The 21,452-nt window shown below is 42.4% G+C and overlaps 1 protein-coding gene across 1 annotated transcript in view; it reads right to left on the minus strand.

Moving 5' to 3' along the window:
- Positions 1–21,452, minus strand: part of PCSK1 (proprotein convertase subtilisin/kexin type 1) — a 276,980-nt gene that overhangs the window by 121,583 nt on the left and 133,945 nt on the right. Inside the window, exons 6-10 of the mRNA XM_085632506.1 lie at positions 18,037–18,125; positions 16,365–16,537; positions 15,034–15,246; positions 8,999–9,099; positions 2,700–2,933 (exon numbers count right to left, since the gene is read on the minus strand). Of these exons, the coding sequence (XP_085488632.1) occupies positions 2,700–2,933; positions 8,999–9,099; positions 15,034–15,246; positions 16,365–16,537; positions 18,037–18,125 (810 nt within the window). The remainder of the gene's footprint in view (positions 1–2,699; positions 2,934–8,998; positions 9,100–15,033; positions 15,247–16,364; positions 16,538–18,036; positions 18,126–21,452) is intronic.

Raw genomic sequence — 21,452 nt, forward strand, 5'->3', positions numbered from 1 at the left:
ATCTCAGAAACATTATTTACACTGGCAAAAAGCAATGACATTCCTGTGTACTGTTCAAACAGATTAAAGCACTGAGGAGAACTAGGCACTTATCAAAGATTTTTACTGATCAAGTACTGCTGGGAGTGCAATGATTCCTGTGTGGAGAACAATATGTAGAAGAGACATGGTGAATGTAACACTAAAGTAATGGTACTATTGTAAATTACTGCCCGTTCACAAATAACATTTGTTCTTAAGCATCGTGGGGCAGATTTACAAGCCCCTTGCGCCTCATTTACGCCGCCGTTGCGTCACTTTTGTGACGCAGTGGCGGCGCAAATCCTGCGCCATGGTGCGGGGTACTTACAACGTGACGCATCTGGGAGATGCGTCACGTTGTAAAGCCCTGCGCCAGAAGTAGGCGTTCCTGCACAGGGGGGGTGTTCCGTTGCAGGAACGCCTCCTAAAAGTGGCTGAGTGAAATCTACGAGATTTCACTCAGTCACTTTTAGGCCCATGCTGCATCAAAACCCTGCGCCTGCCTGAAGCAGGCGTATAGGATTGACGCAGCATTAACAAGATAGGGCCCCCCAGAGCAGTGCTGGAGCTGCGTCGCGCTTGCGACGCAACTCCAGCAATGCGCCACTTTTACGGCACAGATGCGTCACGCATCTGTGGCGTTTTTACCCCATGGTGCGCCGCATTGTAAATGCGGCGCATCCATGGTGACGGAGCTGTGGCGCACAATAAGTGGCGCATCCCTGCTGATATGAAGGGATGCGCCACTTATTGTAAATATGCCCCACTGTATTTACTCACACAATGTAAATCATTGTTTCTAGGTCATTTATCGAAGTACAATTATCCACAATGTGACTAACACTTATTTTGAGCCTTAACCCTTCTTTTTTTTTCCTTAAAATAAACATGTTATCATTGAGACGTTTCCTATGCAATGGATAAGAGAAGCTTGTCAAGCACAAGCATTGGCATAGCCAATAGGTCTCACCTTTGCGACCTTATAAGTGTTTAGCCATGCTACAGTTGAAGTTGTTGCACCAAGTATAGTGTGCTGCATAACTAAATACTTATAAGGTCCCAAAAGCGAGACCTATTGGCTATGCCAATGCTTGTTTGTGTATCCTTCCTCTCCTGATAAAGGAACTGCACCACTTCTGCACCAGGAGAATAGCTGTCAATCCTTCTGATAAAAATGGAGGCTTTTTAAAATATTCATTACGTTTAAGGCATGGGCAAAGTGGGCAATTGCCCAGGGTCCATTCCTTCCAAGGCCCCCCTGGAAAAGTGAACTTCCTCTGTCGCTTACTTTGGTGTATTTTTGTATCTTAGATTTTCACATCTAATTCAAGATTTTTGGCCAACATTGGGATTGAATTAGCAAAATGTGCAAAATAAAATTCAGAGTTGTTCCAAACAGGGGCCCCAAGATTATTTTTCCCGGGCCCCCCAAAATTCTTAAAATGACATTACAAGTATAGTCCCAAGTGGCATTGTTTTCCGTTAAATCAGCATGGACCCAATTTCAAACCATATATAAAGAATACAGGCAAGTTAGGTGACCTACAAATCAGCGGTATTAGAGATGTAACACATAAACCTGGGCCTACAGGATGCTCAGGGTGTTAGTACTGTCCTGACCTCAACGCTGTGACTTTGTGCAAAAATGGGCATTATGCTGGCCTCACAGCCTGGGTGCTGTGCAGAGGGTGCCATGGTCCAATCGCGTCTGCTCACATACTTGTATCTTAGTCACACTCATCACATGCTTAAAAATAACCAGTGACATTTGGCCATAAAGTTAATTTTCACTACATACAAAGTGGTCAGAACTTTGTAGGCCGAATTCAAACTGCATCACACCCTTCATACTAATTCAAAAGCACAAAGCTCTTAAACAAGTATCATTGCGGGTTCCAAGCTTCTCTAACAGAGTGATCCTCTGGGGCTCTTATGCTCAGTCATTTGCAGTGCCAGAGGCTTTATTCTCCGCTGAAATGCTAGTCTTCTTACCAAGGCAGTAGGCAGTCAGATACACAGCACACACCCTTCTAGGAACAAAAGGACACTATGACTGACCCGCTGGTACCCTGAGCAGCCATCCGCTGACAAACATAGAACTCCCTCACAGAACACTGATGACATCACAGTATTGACAGGACCACGGGACTAACAGCTGTAATAACATCGAGAAGGGCAAAGACAAGGCACTGCATAACAAGCTTCAGATTTCATAATTCGGATGGACCATGCAACAAAACTGGGAAGATCATGTTGGAAACTCAAGCAGGAAATTATTGAACAGGAAGAGCAGCAAAGCAATGAGTCTCTGCAGAAACCTCATAAACTGAATTTTGATAAAATAATTGAGAAATATTATATATTTGATAGGGAAAATAGGAGAGCTGTACAAGATCTGGGGAGAATCCTGTGAGAATGTAGGAAGCTGGGAGTGATAAAAGCTTGTAGTGAACCCAAGAGGGTTTTCAAATTCGAAAACACCATGCACGTATGTGTAGCTCATTGCAGATAAGGTTATCTTTGAAAATATCTACGTATGATGAGGAAAGGTAACACATTTACAGTTTGTTTTGTACAGTTTCACACAATCGAATCAAGTGAGGCTTTGCATTTGGGCATTTTCTCCAATGAGACGGTGATTCTTAAAATGCAATATTACCACTAAACAAATATCTTACCGTGGTTGGAAATTGCTGTCCTTTACAATGCATTCTTTTTTTTCAGGCACTCCTTTCCAGGTTTTTGGGTCCGCTAAATCCACCAGGGCTTTGGCATTCAGTAGTCCAAATCCAAATCGACTGTTCACCATCAGTCCTGCTCCATTCTTCTTCCAGCCTGGATTATTTGCCAGTGGGTCATATTCAGATGTCCAAACAACTATATGTTGCAAATCCCGCCAGGTCAAATCAGGGCTATATAGAAAAATAGATTGACAAATGTTAAAGTTGATGAAATGCAATATATCTTTGCTTTAATAAATATTTTGTTGGCTAGCTCAAGGCCATCTGATTAGATGTTTGTCCAGCTTTTTGATGCTCCAGGAACTTTGTCCATGTCTCTCTGTTTTCAGATCCCTGCATCTGCTCCCTAATATTTGTTGGGCACATATTAAGAGTTATGTTTTGTGCAATTGTTTTTTTATCACTTTACCCTCTTTCCTCAATCTTGTCTACTTTCATCCTACCAGCATAAGCTGCCAATAGTCCCTCTTGTGTGCTGGTGGCTGCTGCTCTTTGAACTCTAGATGTTTCCTTTTGGCCGACTGGCGTTTATTTCTTAAGTCTTAGTGGTCAACCTCAGTTTCTGCTAGTTCATGGCAATCACTCTGGTGAACCTGCAGTATATCAGTAACACATAAAGCACACATAGTATTTGGTACTCATGCATTTTTGGGAGAAAGGGTAACCCCCAAATCTGTCCCTGTTGCAGGTAGCCGCAAGGGTTTCTCAAAATGAGCAGTGATGGAAATATTGTATTGTAGTATAACATTTATAAGGTACTTACTACCCAATGTAGGGTGCTGAAGCGCTTGCCTGCATGGGAAGTGTTAGACCTGACATCCTTAGGGTGGTCTTCCTCCAACTTTTTGCCTACCTTTTTATGTACTCTGTACTCTTTTTTTCTGGCTTCAGGACACTGCTCACTTTATCACTGCTAACCACAGCTAAAGTGCTTGTGCTCTCTCCCTTAAACATGGCAAAATTGGCTCATACCCAAATGTTGTATTGCATTTACTTATAAGACACTAGTAAAGTGCACTACATGTGCCCAGGGCCTTTATAATAAATGTTCCTAGTGGGCCTGCAGCACTGATTGAGCCACACACATTATTTGCCCCTTAAACATGTCTCAGGCCGCCATTGCCGGGCCTGTGTGTGCAGTTCACTGCCACTTCGACTTGGCATTTAAAACTAATTTCCAAGCCTTAAATTTCACTTTTATTACATATAAGTCACCCCTTGGGAAGACCCTTGGTATCCCAAAGGGCATAGTGCTATGTAAGTAAAAAAAAAAAATAGGACATGTATTTTTATGTTTTACTGATCCCCTGCCAGTAGTGACAAACAACTAAATTAGTTTTTCACTGTTGTGAGGCCTATTCCTCTCATAGGCTAGCATTGGGAATTCCTTAAAATACCTTTAAGCTGTTATTCCCGATCAGAAAGGAGTAGGTTTTTCATGTTACATATCTTTGGAATCATAATGTTTAATCCTCTTTTCTGGTTAAGTCGGATTTAACATTACTATTTTAGAAATGCCACTTTTAGAAAGTGAATTCTATCAACTGTGGTGCACTCTTTTCAATAGAGAGTAATCTAATACATAAAACAATTATACACGTTCATCTATGTGGGTGTGCTGCCTTCGTAGTGGTTCTACCAGGCCACTAATTCAAACAGAAAAAATATTCTAAGACTACATGTCCTAGACGGCAAATTTCCTTGCCTTTCCCGGTAATTTAGAGGCCGATAATCACAAATATATGATAACATTCTTATTTAATTTTACTAATGTAATTCATATATGTTTTCTGTAGATTTCCCCTGATGAAGGGTGTATGAATCACCCGAAATGCATTGGGAACAGCATATTTCAAGTTCATATGTAAATGCAAAGTGAAGTTCAACTTTCAGCATTGAAAACAACGCTTTTGAATTAAAGAAGCAACGAACTACGTTGGATTGTGAATTTATTGTTTTGCTCATGTATATTGGTTTTTCTTGTCATGTTTAGTTGGTTTTACTTGATGAAATTTTGCTAATACGATTTCTAGCATTGAATAATATTTAAAAACACTCCAGTGAGTGAAATTTTGGTAGTGCAGACTTCGTCTAGGACATGTAGTCTTAGAATATTTTTTCTACTTTTAGAAAGTGGACATTTCCCTGCTCTTAATGCTCTGTGTGCCTTACAGCTTGTCTCTAATACACGTCTGGGCTAGGTGACAGTTCCCTTTGTGCATTCCCTCTTCAAATCCACAAACACAGGAAGGGCTGAGTGTGATTTAGCACCCATCTGCATTCATCTGCATTCCGATGGGTCTTCCTGAGCAGATTGGAGCAAGGGGCTCTCCCAGACACTTCAAAGGGTAGGGGACTAACCCCGCAGAAAGGACTGATAATCCCCCACTGGTAGTCTAGAGGACAGCTGGGTTGAAAGGGATACTAGTGCACTTCAAAACAACTCTTTGAAGCCGCCCTCACCTCAAAGGCACATTTGGGTATTGCATCCAGTTTTCAGTTGTACTCAGAGATTGGACAAAGCCTTTTCTTCAATTGTAGAGCTGTCTTGTGTGGGTTTCACAGTTGTTTTCACATCCAGGACCAACAGTCAGAAAACAAAACCCAAAGGACTTCCTTGCATAGTCAAATGTTTATACAGAGAGGGTACTTTGGTTTCTATAAAAGGAAATCCAGATGGCGATGCAGTGCGCGCAATGTAATTCGTTTTATTTATTTATTTATTTACTTAACTCCGTTCGGCCATGTGCCGGAGTTTACTACCCCCCACCCTAACCCTCCCCCGCCCCACCCCACCGCCCCGCAGCACTCCCTCGAGGAGCCGCCACTGGCTGGTCGAACCAATGTTTATAACTTATAGCATCTTGCCGCTAAAGCATAATTGCTCAACAATGATAAAATGAGGAGCATCTTAACAAGGATGATTTTCGAAAACAGAGTCTGTAAGACTATAAACTGTTAAGTTAATGCCCTACTGAAGCAGTGGCACTTGCCTTATAATGAAGATAAGGGAGTCGAGTGCAGCAAAATGGCAGGTATGCAAACAGGGTGAGTGCCCTGCTTGATATCAATTCATCTAGTGAGAAATTTGCAACTCGTATGATGATATTCGCCTAGAAGGACAAGTGCATAAGGGCGCTATGGTGCCTCCCTTTCATATGGGTAGCTGAATGAATAAGTTCTCTAATATACAATCGGAGGTGGCTCTCATAAACTTGATGGATCAGTAAATAAACATTGATAAGCTGCGTTGCTTCAAGGATATGGCCAATAATCCTTTGATAGGGTAAGCTCGAGACGAACGGATCCCTTGACCCCTAGCAGTCCGGCTTCAGAGCCAACCACAGCACCGAGACCGCCCTCATCGCAGCCACCGACGACATCCGAGCCCTGCTCGACAACGGGGAAACAGAGGCACTCATCCTCCTGGACCTCTCCGCAGCATTCGACACTGTCTGCCACCGCACCCTAGTCCAACGCCTCGTCAACACCGGCATCCAAGAGAAGGCACTGAAGTGGATCATCTCATTCCTCACCGGAAGAACACAGAGAGTCCGCCTCCCCCCGTTTCGATCCGAGGCCACCGAAGTCATCTGTGGAGTCCCGCAAGGTTCATCACTCAGCCCCACCCTCTTCAACATCTACATGAGACCTCTAGCCGCCATCGCACGCCAACACAACCTCAACATCATCTCCTACGCCGACGACACCCAGCTGATCCTCTCCCTCACCAGAGACCCCGACACCGCCAGAACCAGCCTACACGAAGGGATGAAAGGCGTCACCGAGTGGATGAAGAACAGTCGCCTGAAACTGAACTCAGACAAGACGGAAGTCCTCATCCTGGGACCATCAGCCTCCGCCTGGAAAGACTCCTGGTGGCCGACAGCCCTGGGCACCGCCCCCAAGCCAACAGACCACGCACGCAACCTGGGCTTCATCCTGGACTACTCCCTCTCAATGACCAGACAAGTCAACGCCGTCTCATCATCATGCTTTCACTCCCTCCGCATGCTTCGCAAGATCTTCCGATGGATCCCGACCGAAACCAGGAAAACAGTCACCCAGGCCCTCGTCACCAGCCGACTGGACTACGGAAACACCCTCTACGCCGGAACCACCGCCAAGCTACAGAAAAGACTCCAACGCATCCAGAACGCCTCCGCCCGACTCATTCTCGACATCCCCCGACGCAGCCACATCTCCGGCCACCTGAGGGACCTGCACTGGCTCCCCATTGACAAGAGGATCACGTTCAGGCTCCTCACCCACGCACACAAGTCTCTCCACGACCTGGGCCCCAAGTACCTCAACGACCGCCTGACCTTCTACACACCCACCCGCCAGCTACGGTCTACCAGCCTCGCCCTCGCAACCGTACCTCGCATCCGAAGAGCCACCGCCGGAGGCAGATCCTTCTCCTACCTGGCGACCAAGACATGGAACTCCCTCCCCATCCACCTCCGGCTGACCCAGGACCACCTCGCCTTCAGGAGACAACTCAAGACCTGGCTGTTCGAGCAGTAGCGGACCCCTTCCCCCAAGCGCCTTGAGACCCTTCCGGGTGAGTAGCGCGCTATACAAATGCTGTGATTGATTGATTGATTGAGCTGCAATTTGTGTAATCTATGCTGTCAAGCATGTGGATATCTAAAAGCTGCTGCACTGCAAAATAACTTAGGTTTTGGATGCTTAACCAAGATTGTGCTCACCACTATGTGGTGGCAGTAATACATAAGTGGGAGAATAACTGGTTTGGTTCAATTTGCCTCAGTGGTGTGCTGAAAAACAGCAAGATAGGTAATGTGATGGGAGAAGCCATTTCTTGAGGCTGACATCCTCTGAAACATGGTGATGCTAGTGTGAATGACTTTGGTGGAGGAAGCAACCAGCACAAAGAGTCCAAAAGGGGCTGAAGGCCAACACACCATAAGTCCTTATGTACAGAATCCGGTCTGCAAGCCATAGCACTCTATTATTCCTTAAGGCATTTGGGTACCTTAATAACTGTTGGTTGGCCTAGTTTTGGTTACATCAGCGCTGGCTGTCTGTATATGAACCTCGTTAGCATATTTAATAAACCTGCAACATACATTTATGCTAATGAAAACTTAGGTAGCCTCATTTATTCTCACTGTGCCATCTTTAATTATTTAAATGCATGTATTTATGGTTTGCCTTGGCTACAGGAATTAATGCTAAGTCCAGTACTTTACCTGTCTCTGTAGCTACACTGTGATAGTGGCCAACAATATACACAGTGAAAGGGCCATTTGGCACTACAATAGTATGTCTTCCTGATATTGCTTTTTGTTGGATGTTAGAAATTGGGGTGTCTAGTTGGCTGAGGTAGGTACCTTTGTACAAGTAGAGACCCTTCTTCCTAGTCAGGGTAAGGGGGATACAATTCTAAAATAACCCCTGCTCACCCCCTTGGTAGCTTGGCATGAGCAGACAGGCTTATCTGAGTGGCAGTGTGTAAAGCATGTGTGCACACATACAGTAATACAGTGAAAACACTACAAATGGAAACAACTCCAGTTTAGAAAAACAATTAATCTTTATCTAAACCAAACAAGACCAAAACAGAAAAAAATCCACAATACGGTTATCAAAATAAACTTCTTAGAAGGTAAGAACATTTGCGTCCATAGCAAACTATAGATGCAACACTTTTCACACAACGTACCTTGGATACGTCAAAATCAAATGTGAAGCCTACGTACAAAGGTCTAGCAAAACAACAATCGACATTCTCGACAATGGAAAAAGTTTAAATGAAAATATTCTTACATTTTATTCTCAACCTCATGGAAGATCAATATTCAGGATCCATCACTGATTATTGTCAGTGCTGTCATACAAAATGCGAGTCTTGTGCAAAATGTTGTCAGGGACCTCAGATCCCGGCGGCTCACAATGTAACTCACCACAGTGAGCACTGAGCCCTCTCTGGTGCCAATGGAGAGAGATCGAAAGGCCTTAGGAAGAGGCGGGGGAGGCCTAGATTACCTCTTGTATTGCCAGTAATGGCTGCCTCATAGTCTCAGGGAAGCTACGTGCATTGGTTTCATTTGTGCAGTCAAAGTCAATAACTGTGATGCCGCTCGCCTGTTAGAGGGGCTTATTTCAAAGCATACTTGGGAAAAACAACCTTTCCACCAAATTGATTCCCACCATTGTGTAAATGTATTGTGACAGTTGTTTTTGCAGTTTCATTTATCAGCATTTCTTACTTTGCTTCAAGAGCAAGGGCGAAGATCCCAGCGGCAAGCGGGGCTGACGCGGAGGTTCCGGTGTGGGTCTCGGTGCATTGATTGTGAAGATCAGCGCTGGTCTGGAGACAAAGAAAAACAGGACAAGTTAGCAGAGGCATATATGGAGGTGGAGATGGGCGAGCCAAAAAAATAACAGGAGGAGCCGAGACAGAGCCGAGCCAAGGATCTAGCTTGGCTCCAAGAGCCTGTATATAAGCCGAGCTCTGAAAATATTTGACATGTCAATCATGCAGCAAATATTAAAATACGATAAATCCTTCAAAATTAAAAAACAATGTATTTCATTAACATGGGGAATCGTTTCACCTCACTACATCTGATGAAATCACTGCACTGAAGGGTATTAAGTATTGGTGATATTTTTTAAACATTAAACCTAAAATCATTCCTGCCCCACCCTCTTGAAAATGCCATTAAATAACGAAGAGGCAAGTCAGTTGTCATGTGCCCCCTAATTGTCAATTATTCATACAGCTAGAGCAACATTAATGTCTATTAAACAAAAAAGGTGTTTGTTCCGCAAAGGTGCTCTTATGTGATAATGAAGAAAAACAAAGGAGCATATTATCAAGGACTGTGTTAAAATTATCGCCAGTTTAGCGGCAGAAAATGGCCGCTAAAGCGGCGATAATGGGCTTGATAATATGCCCTGGAGAATTTCAATAGAAGCCCATGTTCACACCAGAACATGGACTTCTATTGGAATTCTCAAGGGCATATTATCAAGCCCATTATCGCCGCTTTAGCGGCCATTTTCTGCCGCTAAACTGGCGATAATTTTTAATGCCGTCCTTTATAATATGCCCCAAAGCTCTATAAAATAAAGGGGCCTATTATCAAGACAGGTGAGAAAATTATCGACGCTTTGGCGGCAGAACACTGCCGCTAAAACGGCGATAATGAGCTTGATAATATGATCTATGGAATTCCAAATGAAGCTCAGGTTAGACGTCCTTCACATCTAACATGGGCTTCAATTGGAATTCCATTGTGCATATTATCAAGCCCATTATCGCCGTTTTAGCAGCAGTTTTCTGCCGCTAAAGCGGCGATAATTTTATCGCCTGTCTTGATAATATGCCCCAAAATACTTACCTAATATCTCCCAATTTGGTCAAGCAGGGAGGCCGGGATTTCTTATTTCACACTGTGCAATCTAGCCACAACATAGGACTCCAGGCCATTTTACATCAAGGGTCACAGCTTTGTCTGTAATGTTTGGCACCTGAAGGTAGAGATTGGGTGGCAAGCAGAACCACATGAAAGCTCGGCTTGCTTTGAGCTTGAAGGCTCAACAGGAGGACCTCGAGCTGAGCCAGAGCCAGGCATCTATATGGCTCGCGCCTGGCTCAAGCTTTCAGCGGCTGGCCCTCTTCTATGAGAAGTGCACTGCTGCACAGACTTCCTCACAGCAGCATGCCCAATATATGCTAAATGAAATCTCAGCCATTGACTGCTGCCAGCCAACCACGCGTTAGATGTCTCAGTCCGCTTTATATTACAACTCCGCCTACCTGAGCGAGTTCATTTACTGCATTTGGCTCCTTAGACTATGAATTTTTCATGAAAAAACCCAACGCGCGCAATGAACATGTCATCTTAATTTAGTAGCAGCAGAGCGATATCCGAACGAAGCAAAGAGCTTACCAAGCCGTGTGAATGGCAGGGCGCGCTATTTTGCCTCGCTCTTTCAAATGGCTGCCTACTTAGCAATTACGCAGAAGAGGTGTTATCAACCAAGAGCCTTTCTGCCCTCCCCTTCTACTCCGCAAGGGAAACACTGCAATTTACAAATCAGACAGGCATGCTATTTGCAAATTAAACACCCACTGTAAGTGTAAAGATCTGCGCGCGCGCGCTCACCGGCGGCAAGGGCTTTCCAGAGCTCGACGGTATTGAAATTCAGTAGGCAGGAGAGCGGCTGCTCCCGCCCCCAGGGGGTGCAGACTGCATGCCAATTGTCACGGTCGGGTCTCGCTCCAGCTCTTTAAAGCCAGGGCCCCATGAAGGTGGCCTGACAGGTGTAATAACAGGCATGTGGGCAGAGAAGTGATACTTAGCGCCCAGCCAGGCACAGATAAGGCACTGAGACACCATGGGCAGCGGCTTCTGCGCCCAGCTGGAGACAGATAAAAGCAGGTCATTTTGCTGAATTATGGCCTACAGTGTTTCCTGTGTGAATCACTGTCCTGACAGGTCTTGTGTCTGCTGCTGGTTGGGAATGAGAGAGAGGGCTGGCCTCAATCAGATTACTCCGCGTGAGTAATAGTGGTGCTCAGAGACAAACATGAACTCTCGTTTATTGAGGGCGGGAAAACACACATTGGTAAATAGGCATTTCAGCGAACACATCCCGCGCGGACAGCCACCCGCCCCCGCGAGTGGAGCGCCAGGCTAGCCTATGTCAGGCTTTAGCGGCGTGTTGATCAGGTAAGGAGCGGGGGAGGAGGAAGGGGGCCACTGAGATGGTAGGAAAGGGGCACGGAAGGGGGCACACAGAGACAGAGTGGTCACAAACACAAAAGCAGAGGAGTGGAGCTCTTACAGAATACAAACAATGAGAAAGATGTGACACAAAAGAACACAAAATAATGAGAGGAATTTGGAAGATAAATGGCACAAAAGGTCACGAGAGAGATGAAAAACAACACAAAAGCTCACAAAAGGTTAGAGAAAGAGCACATCAAGGTCGCAAAGAGAGAGAAATGAAGAACAGCACAACAAGTGAATAAGCGAGTGAGTGAGCGGAAAAGCAGCACCAACACGTCAGAGAGAGTGAAAGATGGGACAGAGAAGTCAGAAGGAGTGATGAAAAATGGCACAAAAGTCACAACCGGTGTGCGAGTGAGAGGAAAGTGACACAAACAGGTCAGGGAGAGTCAAAGAGGGGCCATAAGTGGAGAGATGAAGTGCCACAGAGAGGTCTCAGAAGGTCACAGAGAGAGGAAAATGGCACAATGAGACCCGAAAGACAAAAATTGGCACCAGAGGTCACAGAGAGAGAGAGAGAGTGAAAAGGAGAGAGGGAAAGTGAGAAGGGAGTAAGCTAAGTGTTAGAGCTAGGCCCGAAAGACCCTTTGAGGTAAGGGCTCACATTTCTGTCCTAGTACATTACACTCCCCACTTTATCTTGGAGGATTTTCTCTAGATGGGACCTGAGTGTGTTCTATGTTGGCTCTAGAAATATTATCAGCCTTCACAACTGTCCGTCCCTTCCTGGTCAACAAGTCTATGTGCATATTCCGGCTTTTAGTGACAATCATGGTCAATCCTAAGGATGGGAATTTGTTCGTTTTTTTGAACATCATTCATCACAAGCATTAATATTAATGAATTGTTCTTTCTTTCATCTGATTTCTGTAGTCCTGTGCCACTCTATAATTTATACTGGCTTAGTGGCGTTTCTTGCCTCTTGTAGTAAGAGAGTGTTGTAGATAGAACTTGTTGCAGAAGGAGGACCATGTTGGCCCGCACAATAAAGTCACCCAGATATAATAATACTGGCAATGCCCTAAAGTCTACTTTGGTGATATTCCTTGCTAGGTTGTGTACAGTTACAAGGGTGTCATTAATATAGTGTTTTAGCACCAAAGATACCAGAAGATATTCGTGTTTCACTTACGCATTAGTTTAAAATTTATTGTGCATTAGTTAATTGAGTCTGTATTAGAATTGTAGCATTCTAATAATTGTCAGAGATAGGGCCAGAAATAGTAATTGAAAGGTAACAAAGGGTGGTCACAAATTGCACATTTACATTTTGCGGCCTGTCCTTGAAATTTCAATGCAACTTATGTACTATTAAGCCACATTGCAAAATCCGCAGTCACAGACTGTCACAGAACAACCTGCCTATTGAATATTAGGTAGGGAAGTCACTATATACACCCCACTGTGATTGTCTACACACAGGCATGGTACACAGCAGACCATCATCCCTATGTTTGCATTCCTAAATGGGAAACTTTTAGGCCCCCAACTTAACCCAATACCATTCACAAAAGGGAAGGTGTCCCATCGGACAGAGTTCCTAAGGGATACCTTTCCCTTTGTGAAACACTTACCACATCCTTTTTGCTGTCAGTAATTGTTCAATGGTTTGTGACTGCAATTGTGGTCTCAAACCAATGATTCATGCCATGCAGAATTACAACTAGGAGGTGACTTCCATTTTGTGCTAGTTCCTAATTGCAATTCAGTATAGCTCAAAAATACACATTTTGTGACTCTGAAAGGCTTTTTCTACTCGCAAAATGGGTTTATTGCATACCTAAAAGGCATTTTGCTGTTGCAAACTGTTAGACCTTGCATTCTAAGGGTGATTTTCCCCTTAGACTTTTTGTCATTTACCTCCTGTTTTTGTTGATTTTTTTATTGGCCTTAGGACTCTGAGAACTTTACCACTGCTAACCAGTGCTAAAGTGCATGTGCTCCTCCCATAAAGATGATGACATTGGTGTATACCTGATTGACATATATGATGTACTGGTAGGTCCCTTGTAAAGTGGTATACCATATACCCAGGGCCTGTACTTCAAATGCTACTAGTGAGCTGCAGCACTGATTGTGCCACCCACAGAAGTAACCTTTCAAACCTATCTCAGGACTTCCACTGCAGTGCCTGTGTGTGCAGTTTACTTCCTCTTTGACTTGGCATGTAAAACTTCATGCAAAGCCTCAAACTCCCCTTTTATTACATATTGGTCATCCTAAAGTATGCCCCAAGTAACCTTAAGGGTAGGGCGCGTTGTAAATAAAAAGTAGGACATGTACATTTATGTTTTACATGTCCTGGTACAGACAAACAGCCTATTTCACTTTTCACTACTGTGAGGTCTACTTCTCTCATAGGCAAGCAGTGGGAATTCCTTAATACACTTCTAAACTGCAATTTTTAATCAGAGAGGAGTAGCCTTTTCATGTTTCATGTGTTTGGAATGATAATTGTAAATACTCCTTTCTGGTGAAGTTGAATTTCACACTACTGTTTTAGAAATACTTTTTGTGGTCTATTCATTGTGTTATTATGTGTGTGTGTGTTGCACAAATACTTTGCACAGTGCCTCTTTAGATAAGCCTGACTCCTTTGTGCCAAGCTGCCAGAAGGTGAGCACGTAATGTTTTAGTGTGTATCTATTTTACTAGAGTGGTGTTTCCTGCCTGGCCTGGGTGCATACTTCAGCTAACCAGAAATCCCATTTCTAAAACAAACCCTTCGATTTTGCAAGTAGTAGGGTTTGCGATTGCAAAATGGCCTTGAACACCTGGTCCACAGTTCTTTTTCCAACTGATTCAGGTGCACAGATTTCCTCAACTACCTCTAACAAACGTCAAAAGAATACATAAAGTAGTGTTTTATGTGGTTATGTTCTTTTGTTCGAATTTTTCAATCCTTGTTGAATTTATTTTTGCACAGGTGAAGTTACGAATAAGTAAAATAGTTCAGATTGACTTATTTATCAATCCACTTTCGAATGATTTGTATTCCAACGTAGGTTTTTTACAATAAATTTAGCAGTTTTTCATGCATACAAGTATTGTAAACTGGGGTACCTTCATGAAACTGCCATGGGCATTTATCTATTTTTAAAAAGCCAGTTTTTAATTTGGCAATTAGGCATATTATAAGTTCTAAATTTAAAGCTTACGAAACTGTTCAAACATGTACTTTTGTCAATTCCTTCATAGTTTTTAGCTTCCTACCTGCCAAAACTGATTTCCCATCAGCCGTTGAACTGCTGATTCAACCCCTCCCCCCTAAAATTGAGATACTTAGACTTCCTAAAAATGTTTTGTATTATTGGGCACACCACTTTTTTTGTGACCATTATGACATCTCTCTAAACATTTTACAACAGTGAGATATCTATCCTGTCCAATTATTCCAACATGGTAATTACTATGTTCTGGTAAGAAACAGGGGGGAGATGGTTTACTTTTCTACTGTTCAGAGGAGAGAATTTGGAATTCATTCCATTTCAATAATAACCTACTATTCTCTGGTCGGTATAATCCCCACTGCTGTAAGCAGTGGCCAGCGTAGAAGAGCACTTCTCTGCATACCAGGGAGAAAGGCCCTGCTGGGAGGCACTGCTGATTGAGATGGTGTAGATACTGTCCGTGTACCCGTCGCAGTCACAGTTGTCACCCTGCCGGCCGCCGTTGCCAGATGCCCAGACAAAGATGGACCCTTTTCCATTCCGACCCTAATAAACAAAAACAATGGTATTCCTGTAAGACACTGATCTACGGAGAAGACACCCATCAATGGTAGTATTGATACATATCCACTGAACGTATGCTCCATGTGGCTTGGTATTCTTTAGAAATATCACAGATCATGACCATCACAGTATTTTGTTTTAGCACTTAACACTAAAAACACTTCTAAGCACCAGGGTGGTAAAACCTTAAACTTTGTCACCTTTAGACACTGGCACAGATGTCTAAAGGAGTAAGTTCTTAGTAGGCATAGGTTAAAGGTTTTTTTTTATCCTCATGAAATTCACAAAATGGTTGAATTTTGCAGGGATTACATTTTGCAGAATTTACCTCTATAAGAGACTGGTTTGCTCAGAAAATGTCTTGTGTGAGACAGTTTTTGGTCAAACCAGTCTTCTGCTGGTACTTTGCAGGTCTTAGGAATGTGAAATATGTCCGTCCTCGTATCAAGCAAGTAACCAATGAATTAATCTACCAAATATTTTCATAATTTCACATCATTTTTGAAGAATTTGATTGAAAAATTGCTGTTTCGCTCACCCATTAATCTTAGTTCAAGTTGTACACAAAGACCAGTAGCTACACTAGATACTGTTGATTGTACTGAATGATCATCGGCTGCATTTCCACACACTAAAAGACAATTGTATCAAGGCACTTTTTTGTCAACTTGTCAGTGGTTCACAAACTAGCATCATGGCTGTTTATTTGTGTTAGGTCTTGCTGTGGGCCACTGGTCTTTGCTCTCCTGGGTCGGGGAAGAAGTATCACATTAAGGAATTAGCTGTCTCTGAGCCTAGAGTTTCCAAGAACATGCTTATTTTTCTTGTTTGGATGTGGACTAGCAATCTAAAAATAAAGCCACTCTAACCTCAAAAGTAACCTCACTATTCATTCAGTTTTTATCAAAAGGTAATTCTCCAAAAACACAATTAACAAAAAAATGATGGTACACAGACGTATTAAATAAAATTACTAACTGTAGCTTTTTTTCTTTCCAACCGTTCAGGAGAATATTTGGGTGCCTAAAGAACATTAGTCACACATTGTAAATGGGCATGTAGCTTCAATCACATTTACCTCAACAAGTGAATGAGATTACCTTGTGGATGCCATACTCAAAAGCCTTTTGGGCTAGCCTTCCTGGGCCCTCTACAGTTTTGCCATCATCATTTGGTCCCCAACTAGCACTGTAAATATGCACATGCTCTGGATTGAAACCAATGGAGCCTGCTTCGATAGCATCGGTCACAATTCCATCCAACATTCGGATTCCTGTTTTTAAAAGTAATTACAGATTGACAAATTCAAAGTAAGATCGGGCTTAAATTTTACTAGCTCTAGCATAACTTTGCATAGCAGAATAAGATAGATTAAAGGATCACAACAAAACGAGAAGAAAGACTTTAAAACATGCAGATCTCTTGAGTTACCAATTCGATCAATGATCACTCAGTAAAGTATATTGGTAATAAGCCCTGATTGCAGGAAAGGATAATTTACTATCCACAAAAACACAGCTCTGTGCATTGATGGTGCATTCCCATTTTGATATTTCCATGGCTTCGTGTACAGCAAAACACATTTTATTGAAAATGGAAAGCAATCCTTTAATCGTTCTGCGTGACATTCTAAAACTGATGTAAACTGGTTTAATTTTCATTATACACGATTTTCAGTGTGTCATAGATAATAATCAAGGCGCAGAGTTATCCGTTTTTACTGATTTTTACAGATAAGTACAGACTGAAAACAATGTGTTTCCTTTTTGTATTTATTTGTAAGAACAGAAAAATACAGAAAATTGTGCTTTTTGTGAGCGACTCACTATGTTGTTTTCATGAATTCCAGACAAAAGCTGAGCAGACAGACAGACAGACAGAATGGGGACTTACAAAACAGGATCAGATTTATTTAACTACAGGCATAATTTAACATGCATTTGTAGTATAACACTAATATAAACCTATGGGTGTAGTGTTTTGTTATATGTGGCTGCTTAATTTGCTAAAACGCGTCAGGCATCCATGTCTGGGTGCACTTCTAGGAGTTAAAAAAATGTGGAAATATACAATTTTATGACTCCATTTATTCTCAACACGCAAAATAAACACAGATAAATACCAATAAGATGGCCAAAATATAAATACGTATAAATACAGACAGAAATGTTAAAAAAATAAATACCATAAAACCGGGAGCCCTAATAATAATCCAGTGATTCAAACTGTTTCAAATGACATCTAATGCTTTTGTTCCAGCTTGTCCTCTGTCAAGCCTTTCTGTTGTGGATATAATTTGCAAACAGAGCTGCTCCATTGAGCAATTTTTGGCAGTAATAAATTTCATAAATAATTTAAGTGTCTCTTTGAACATTTCCATTTCTGAACATCGTTTGTTACATGCCAGCTGCTTAAAGAATCAACACTTTTGTAACAAGTGAGCATGTTAATTCATATCAGGCTAGTTTATTTCTTTCACAGTTAAATATTTTAAGAAAAAGTTTAATTCCTCCGTTTCTGAAGAGGCAACATGAAGTAGATACTCGTTTTTGGGACAACCGTAAATGCACTATTTAAATCCACCAGAAATACACTATTATGAAGGATGAGGGTCAGGTAGAGATGAACAGATATGAAGGATGAGGGTCAGGATGAGATGAAGAGATACTGACAGATAATAGGGCAGAGCTATATCTCTTCCATAAGAAATTTTGTGCAAATAGTTTCATCATTATGGCACAGTGACAAACATGTTACACAATAATCTCTCACCTCCAACTTTGGCATTGTAAGCGACTCCAACACCACATTTCTTGTTATCTGCTTGCATGGCGATTTCACCTGCACACCTGGTGCCATGTCTAGATGAAATACACATGGAAACAGAAATTACAGCAAATCATGACGGATTGGGAATGTAGTTCACTGATACATATGCGTCACGTATTACTGTTTGTTGAAAGTTACTTGCTACCAATTCACTCACACAGAATGTAAAATAAACCATCAATACATTGATAAAAAGTAGTGTGGACATACTACCATAGTATATAAATGAGCAATTTTTCATTTGCAGAACAAATATTACAGCATGCTGAAGCTATGGTGGTTCCATATCTACTGCTCAGTCACAAGATGTCAGAGATATGATTTTCAAGGTTGCTGTATGAATCATAAACTCCTTTGTCATCCAAATATCCAGAAGGAGTTTAATTCTGCTTAAGAGTCGGATGTATTCCAAGACTTAGCCAATGCAAGAGCTGATGTTTTGCATTCTTTATCTGAATATAGGACCTTCAAAATCTTCAATAAATGCCCTTGTACAGGTGGTAGGTCCCTACAGACACATGGATCATCCCACTGGAACTCACTCCCATTGCACCTGACTGGAAAATAACTTTCTGATAGTAATGAAGTTCTTAACCCCTTCGGTGCTCATGACGGAATGGTTCCGTCATGACCCACGGTTGAGCTGTGCTCATGACGGAACCATTCCGTCATGACCACGCCCGCGCAAGATTCCGTCAGCACAGCGGCGGAATCTGCGCAGCATCGAAGGGGTTAAACATCATATTTTCTTTCAGATTTGCAACTAGCTTTCTAAGAGCTGGGCCTGCCGGTTAGATACCTAAAACCAAACACTCAACCCTCTCTTCACACTTAGGCTCCACTGAAGGCTTCAACATCTCAGATCATGTGATATAATTGCAATTCAATGCTGACTTTATTTGATAAATAATTCACTGAGACTACCTCAAATGTCTTGCAACGCTACATTAAAACACTAAATAAATAAATAAACATCCTGAGAATAAACTGGGCTGCTTGTAAAAGGACACGATAATTCTGGGCATTAACAGAATAAAATCTGCATCATTTCATATTGGCACTACTGGCTAGTATCAATACAATGTAACTCTGTAGTTCTCATTTTCATCAAGTTGAAATTTCGGAGACCAATGGTTACAGCATTACATATGGATACTTACATAATTTGGTAATTTTTTTAAGTCCATGTGCCTCGCTTACTGCTACAATTTTTTACATGTCTTTCAGAACATTGAGTGGTTTGTTATTCATTTTGGGCCAGGCTCTACCATGTGAAGTTTTCCATTCCTTACAAATGGCTGGATATTGTGTCTTCCACCTACTGAGGATAATTTACTCCAACTTTCCAGGCAGTTTGGTTGGCTCCATGGCTAGATGCTGATTCATGTTTGTTGTACGTAATTTAGCAAGTGCTACCCCTTCATAATTTTACCCCTCAGTTGTTCAACACTAATATTTCAATGCCAATGTTGTACTTGGCTTAGATCTATCTCTATTGGCCTTGCTTTAGGCTTTTGTTTTGCAATGAAAATACATTGTTGAAGAGACTCTCCTTCATTTGTAATATTTTAGGAACTAAAAGTCAAACGTTCACAAAAATCTTTTCAGCATTTAAGGTATTGCTTTTACATTTAGGGACACTCAAGGATAACTGTATTAATGAATGAATGGGGGCACATTTAAACGTTGGCTCCAGGTGCATTAACTGGTTGAAACATTTAAGCTATACGCAGAATGTTGCATAGTATGCTTCTTTCACTCACAGAGCAAAACAATGTTGGAAAGGACTTGGTTAATCTCCCCATGAACATATATCGATTTAAGCTGGAACTTGCTCAGCTACAGAACAGTTAATGAACATGTGGGTACCCATGGAAACCGAACAAAATAGCATTAATCACCCTGAAAAAAACTGATTATCCACTGTGCAAACCAATAAAATAAAAGGCCAACGTTTGCATACATAGTGGATTTTTAATAATATCATATTTGCTTTCCTATAAAAGGCACGGTCTACGAGACAAGATAGTAAAGGCACACAGGGAACACCGAGAAAGAAAGAGAGGACAATGAGAAATCACAGGGGAAGGACAAACAAGCATTGGCATAGCCAATAGGTCTCGCCTTTGGGACCTTATAAGTATTTAGCCATGCAACAGTTGCATAACTAAATACTTATAAGGTCCCAAAAGCGAGACCTATTGGCTATGCCAATGCTTGTTCTACTTGGCAGCAAAATGCAAGTGAAAAGAAGAAGTTACTGGGAGGTCAGTAAGTGGGCAGATGCTCTGTGGGTCATCACTTGTTAAGGCTACCAACACTAGCGATTAACTTGGAGCACCATTCCATTGCTGCGCACTGTTTGAGATGTGGCGTCCATTTTAATCCAAAAGCCATGTTTCACAGCTATGGACACTAGGCTAGTTCAATTGTTTTGTGGACACTACTGCAGCTTGGAATGAAGAACCAGCTCACATGATACCATTTTGTTTCATTGCTTACTGTTCTTTACTCCTGGAGAAGGTGGTAGCAGTCCTGTATTACTATGAACAGGGCCGGCCTTAGGGCAGTGCGACTGTTGCTGCCGCACTGGGAGCTGCCCTGTGTAGGAGGGCGCTGACGTCAGAGGGGCGCTGTGTTTAGCAATAACTTATGATTGGAGAGATGAGGGGCAGTTTTTCCTGGTTGTAGTGACAGAATCTGAGGAGGCGGTCATAGGATGCAGGGCGCCAAAAATGGTTGTCGCACCGAGTGCCAACAGCACTAATGCCAGCCCTGACTATGACAGCTGGTGGCGGTTCTCCTAGGCAAAAATGAGAAAGATCAGTAAGATGCTTCAGAGTTTATGAGAAAACCATATGGGCCAGATTGAGGGATGAGTAACTGGAATGTATTCCTCACTTGTTCACTCTCTCACTCTCTCTCGGTGGCCACCATGGTTTGAGAATTAATGCCAGAGTACAGTACCTGGTAGGTGATGTGTGAGGTTTTGCATGTGGCGGGGGTTAAGTACATGAATAAGATTCTTGACCTCCGACAACCAGGTAGAGGCACGAACATACAATACATAATTTATACACTAGGGTATTCTAGGAACAAATCATACCATCTCCCCACCATACCAGGATGTGATAACCCTCCTCTCTACAGGTCATCACCACAGACCAATGTACTGGTAAGAGGTGCATGCCCCCAAAATAGGGAAACCAGAACTACATTCATCTTTGTTACTTTTATGTCAAAAATGACTACTTCTGATTTCTTTGTGCACGTCACATTCAAAAAATGAGTAAAATGCACTAAAAAAGCTGCTGTCAAAGTACTGTCGTGTGAACTGAGAAGGCCTGAGGTAGTTATGG

Source organism: Triturus cristatus, chromosome 2_1 (assembly GCF_964204655.1).
Source record: "Triturus cristatus chromosome 2_1, aTriCri1.1, whole genome shotgun sequence".
Lineage (NCBI taxonomy): Eukaryota > Metazoa > Chordata > Amphibia > Caudata > Salamandridae > Triturus > Triturus cristatus.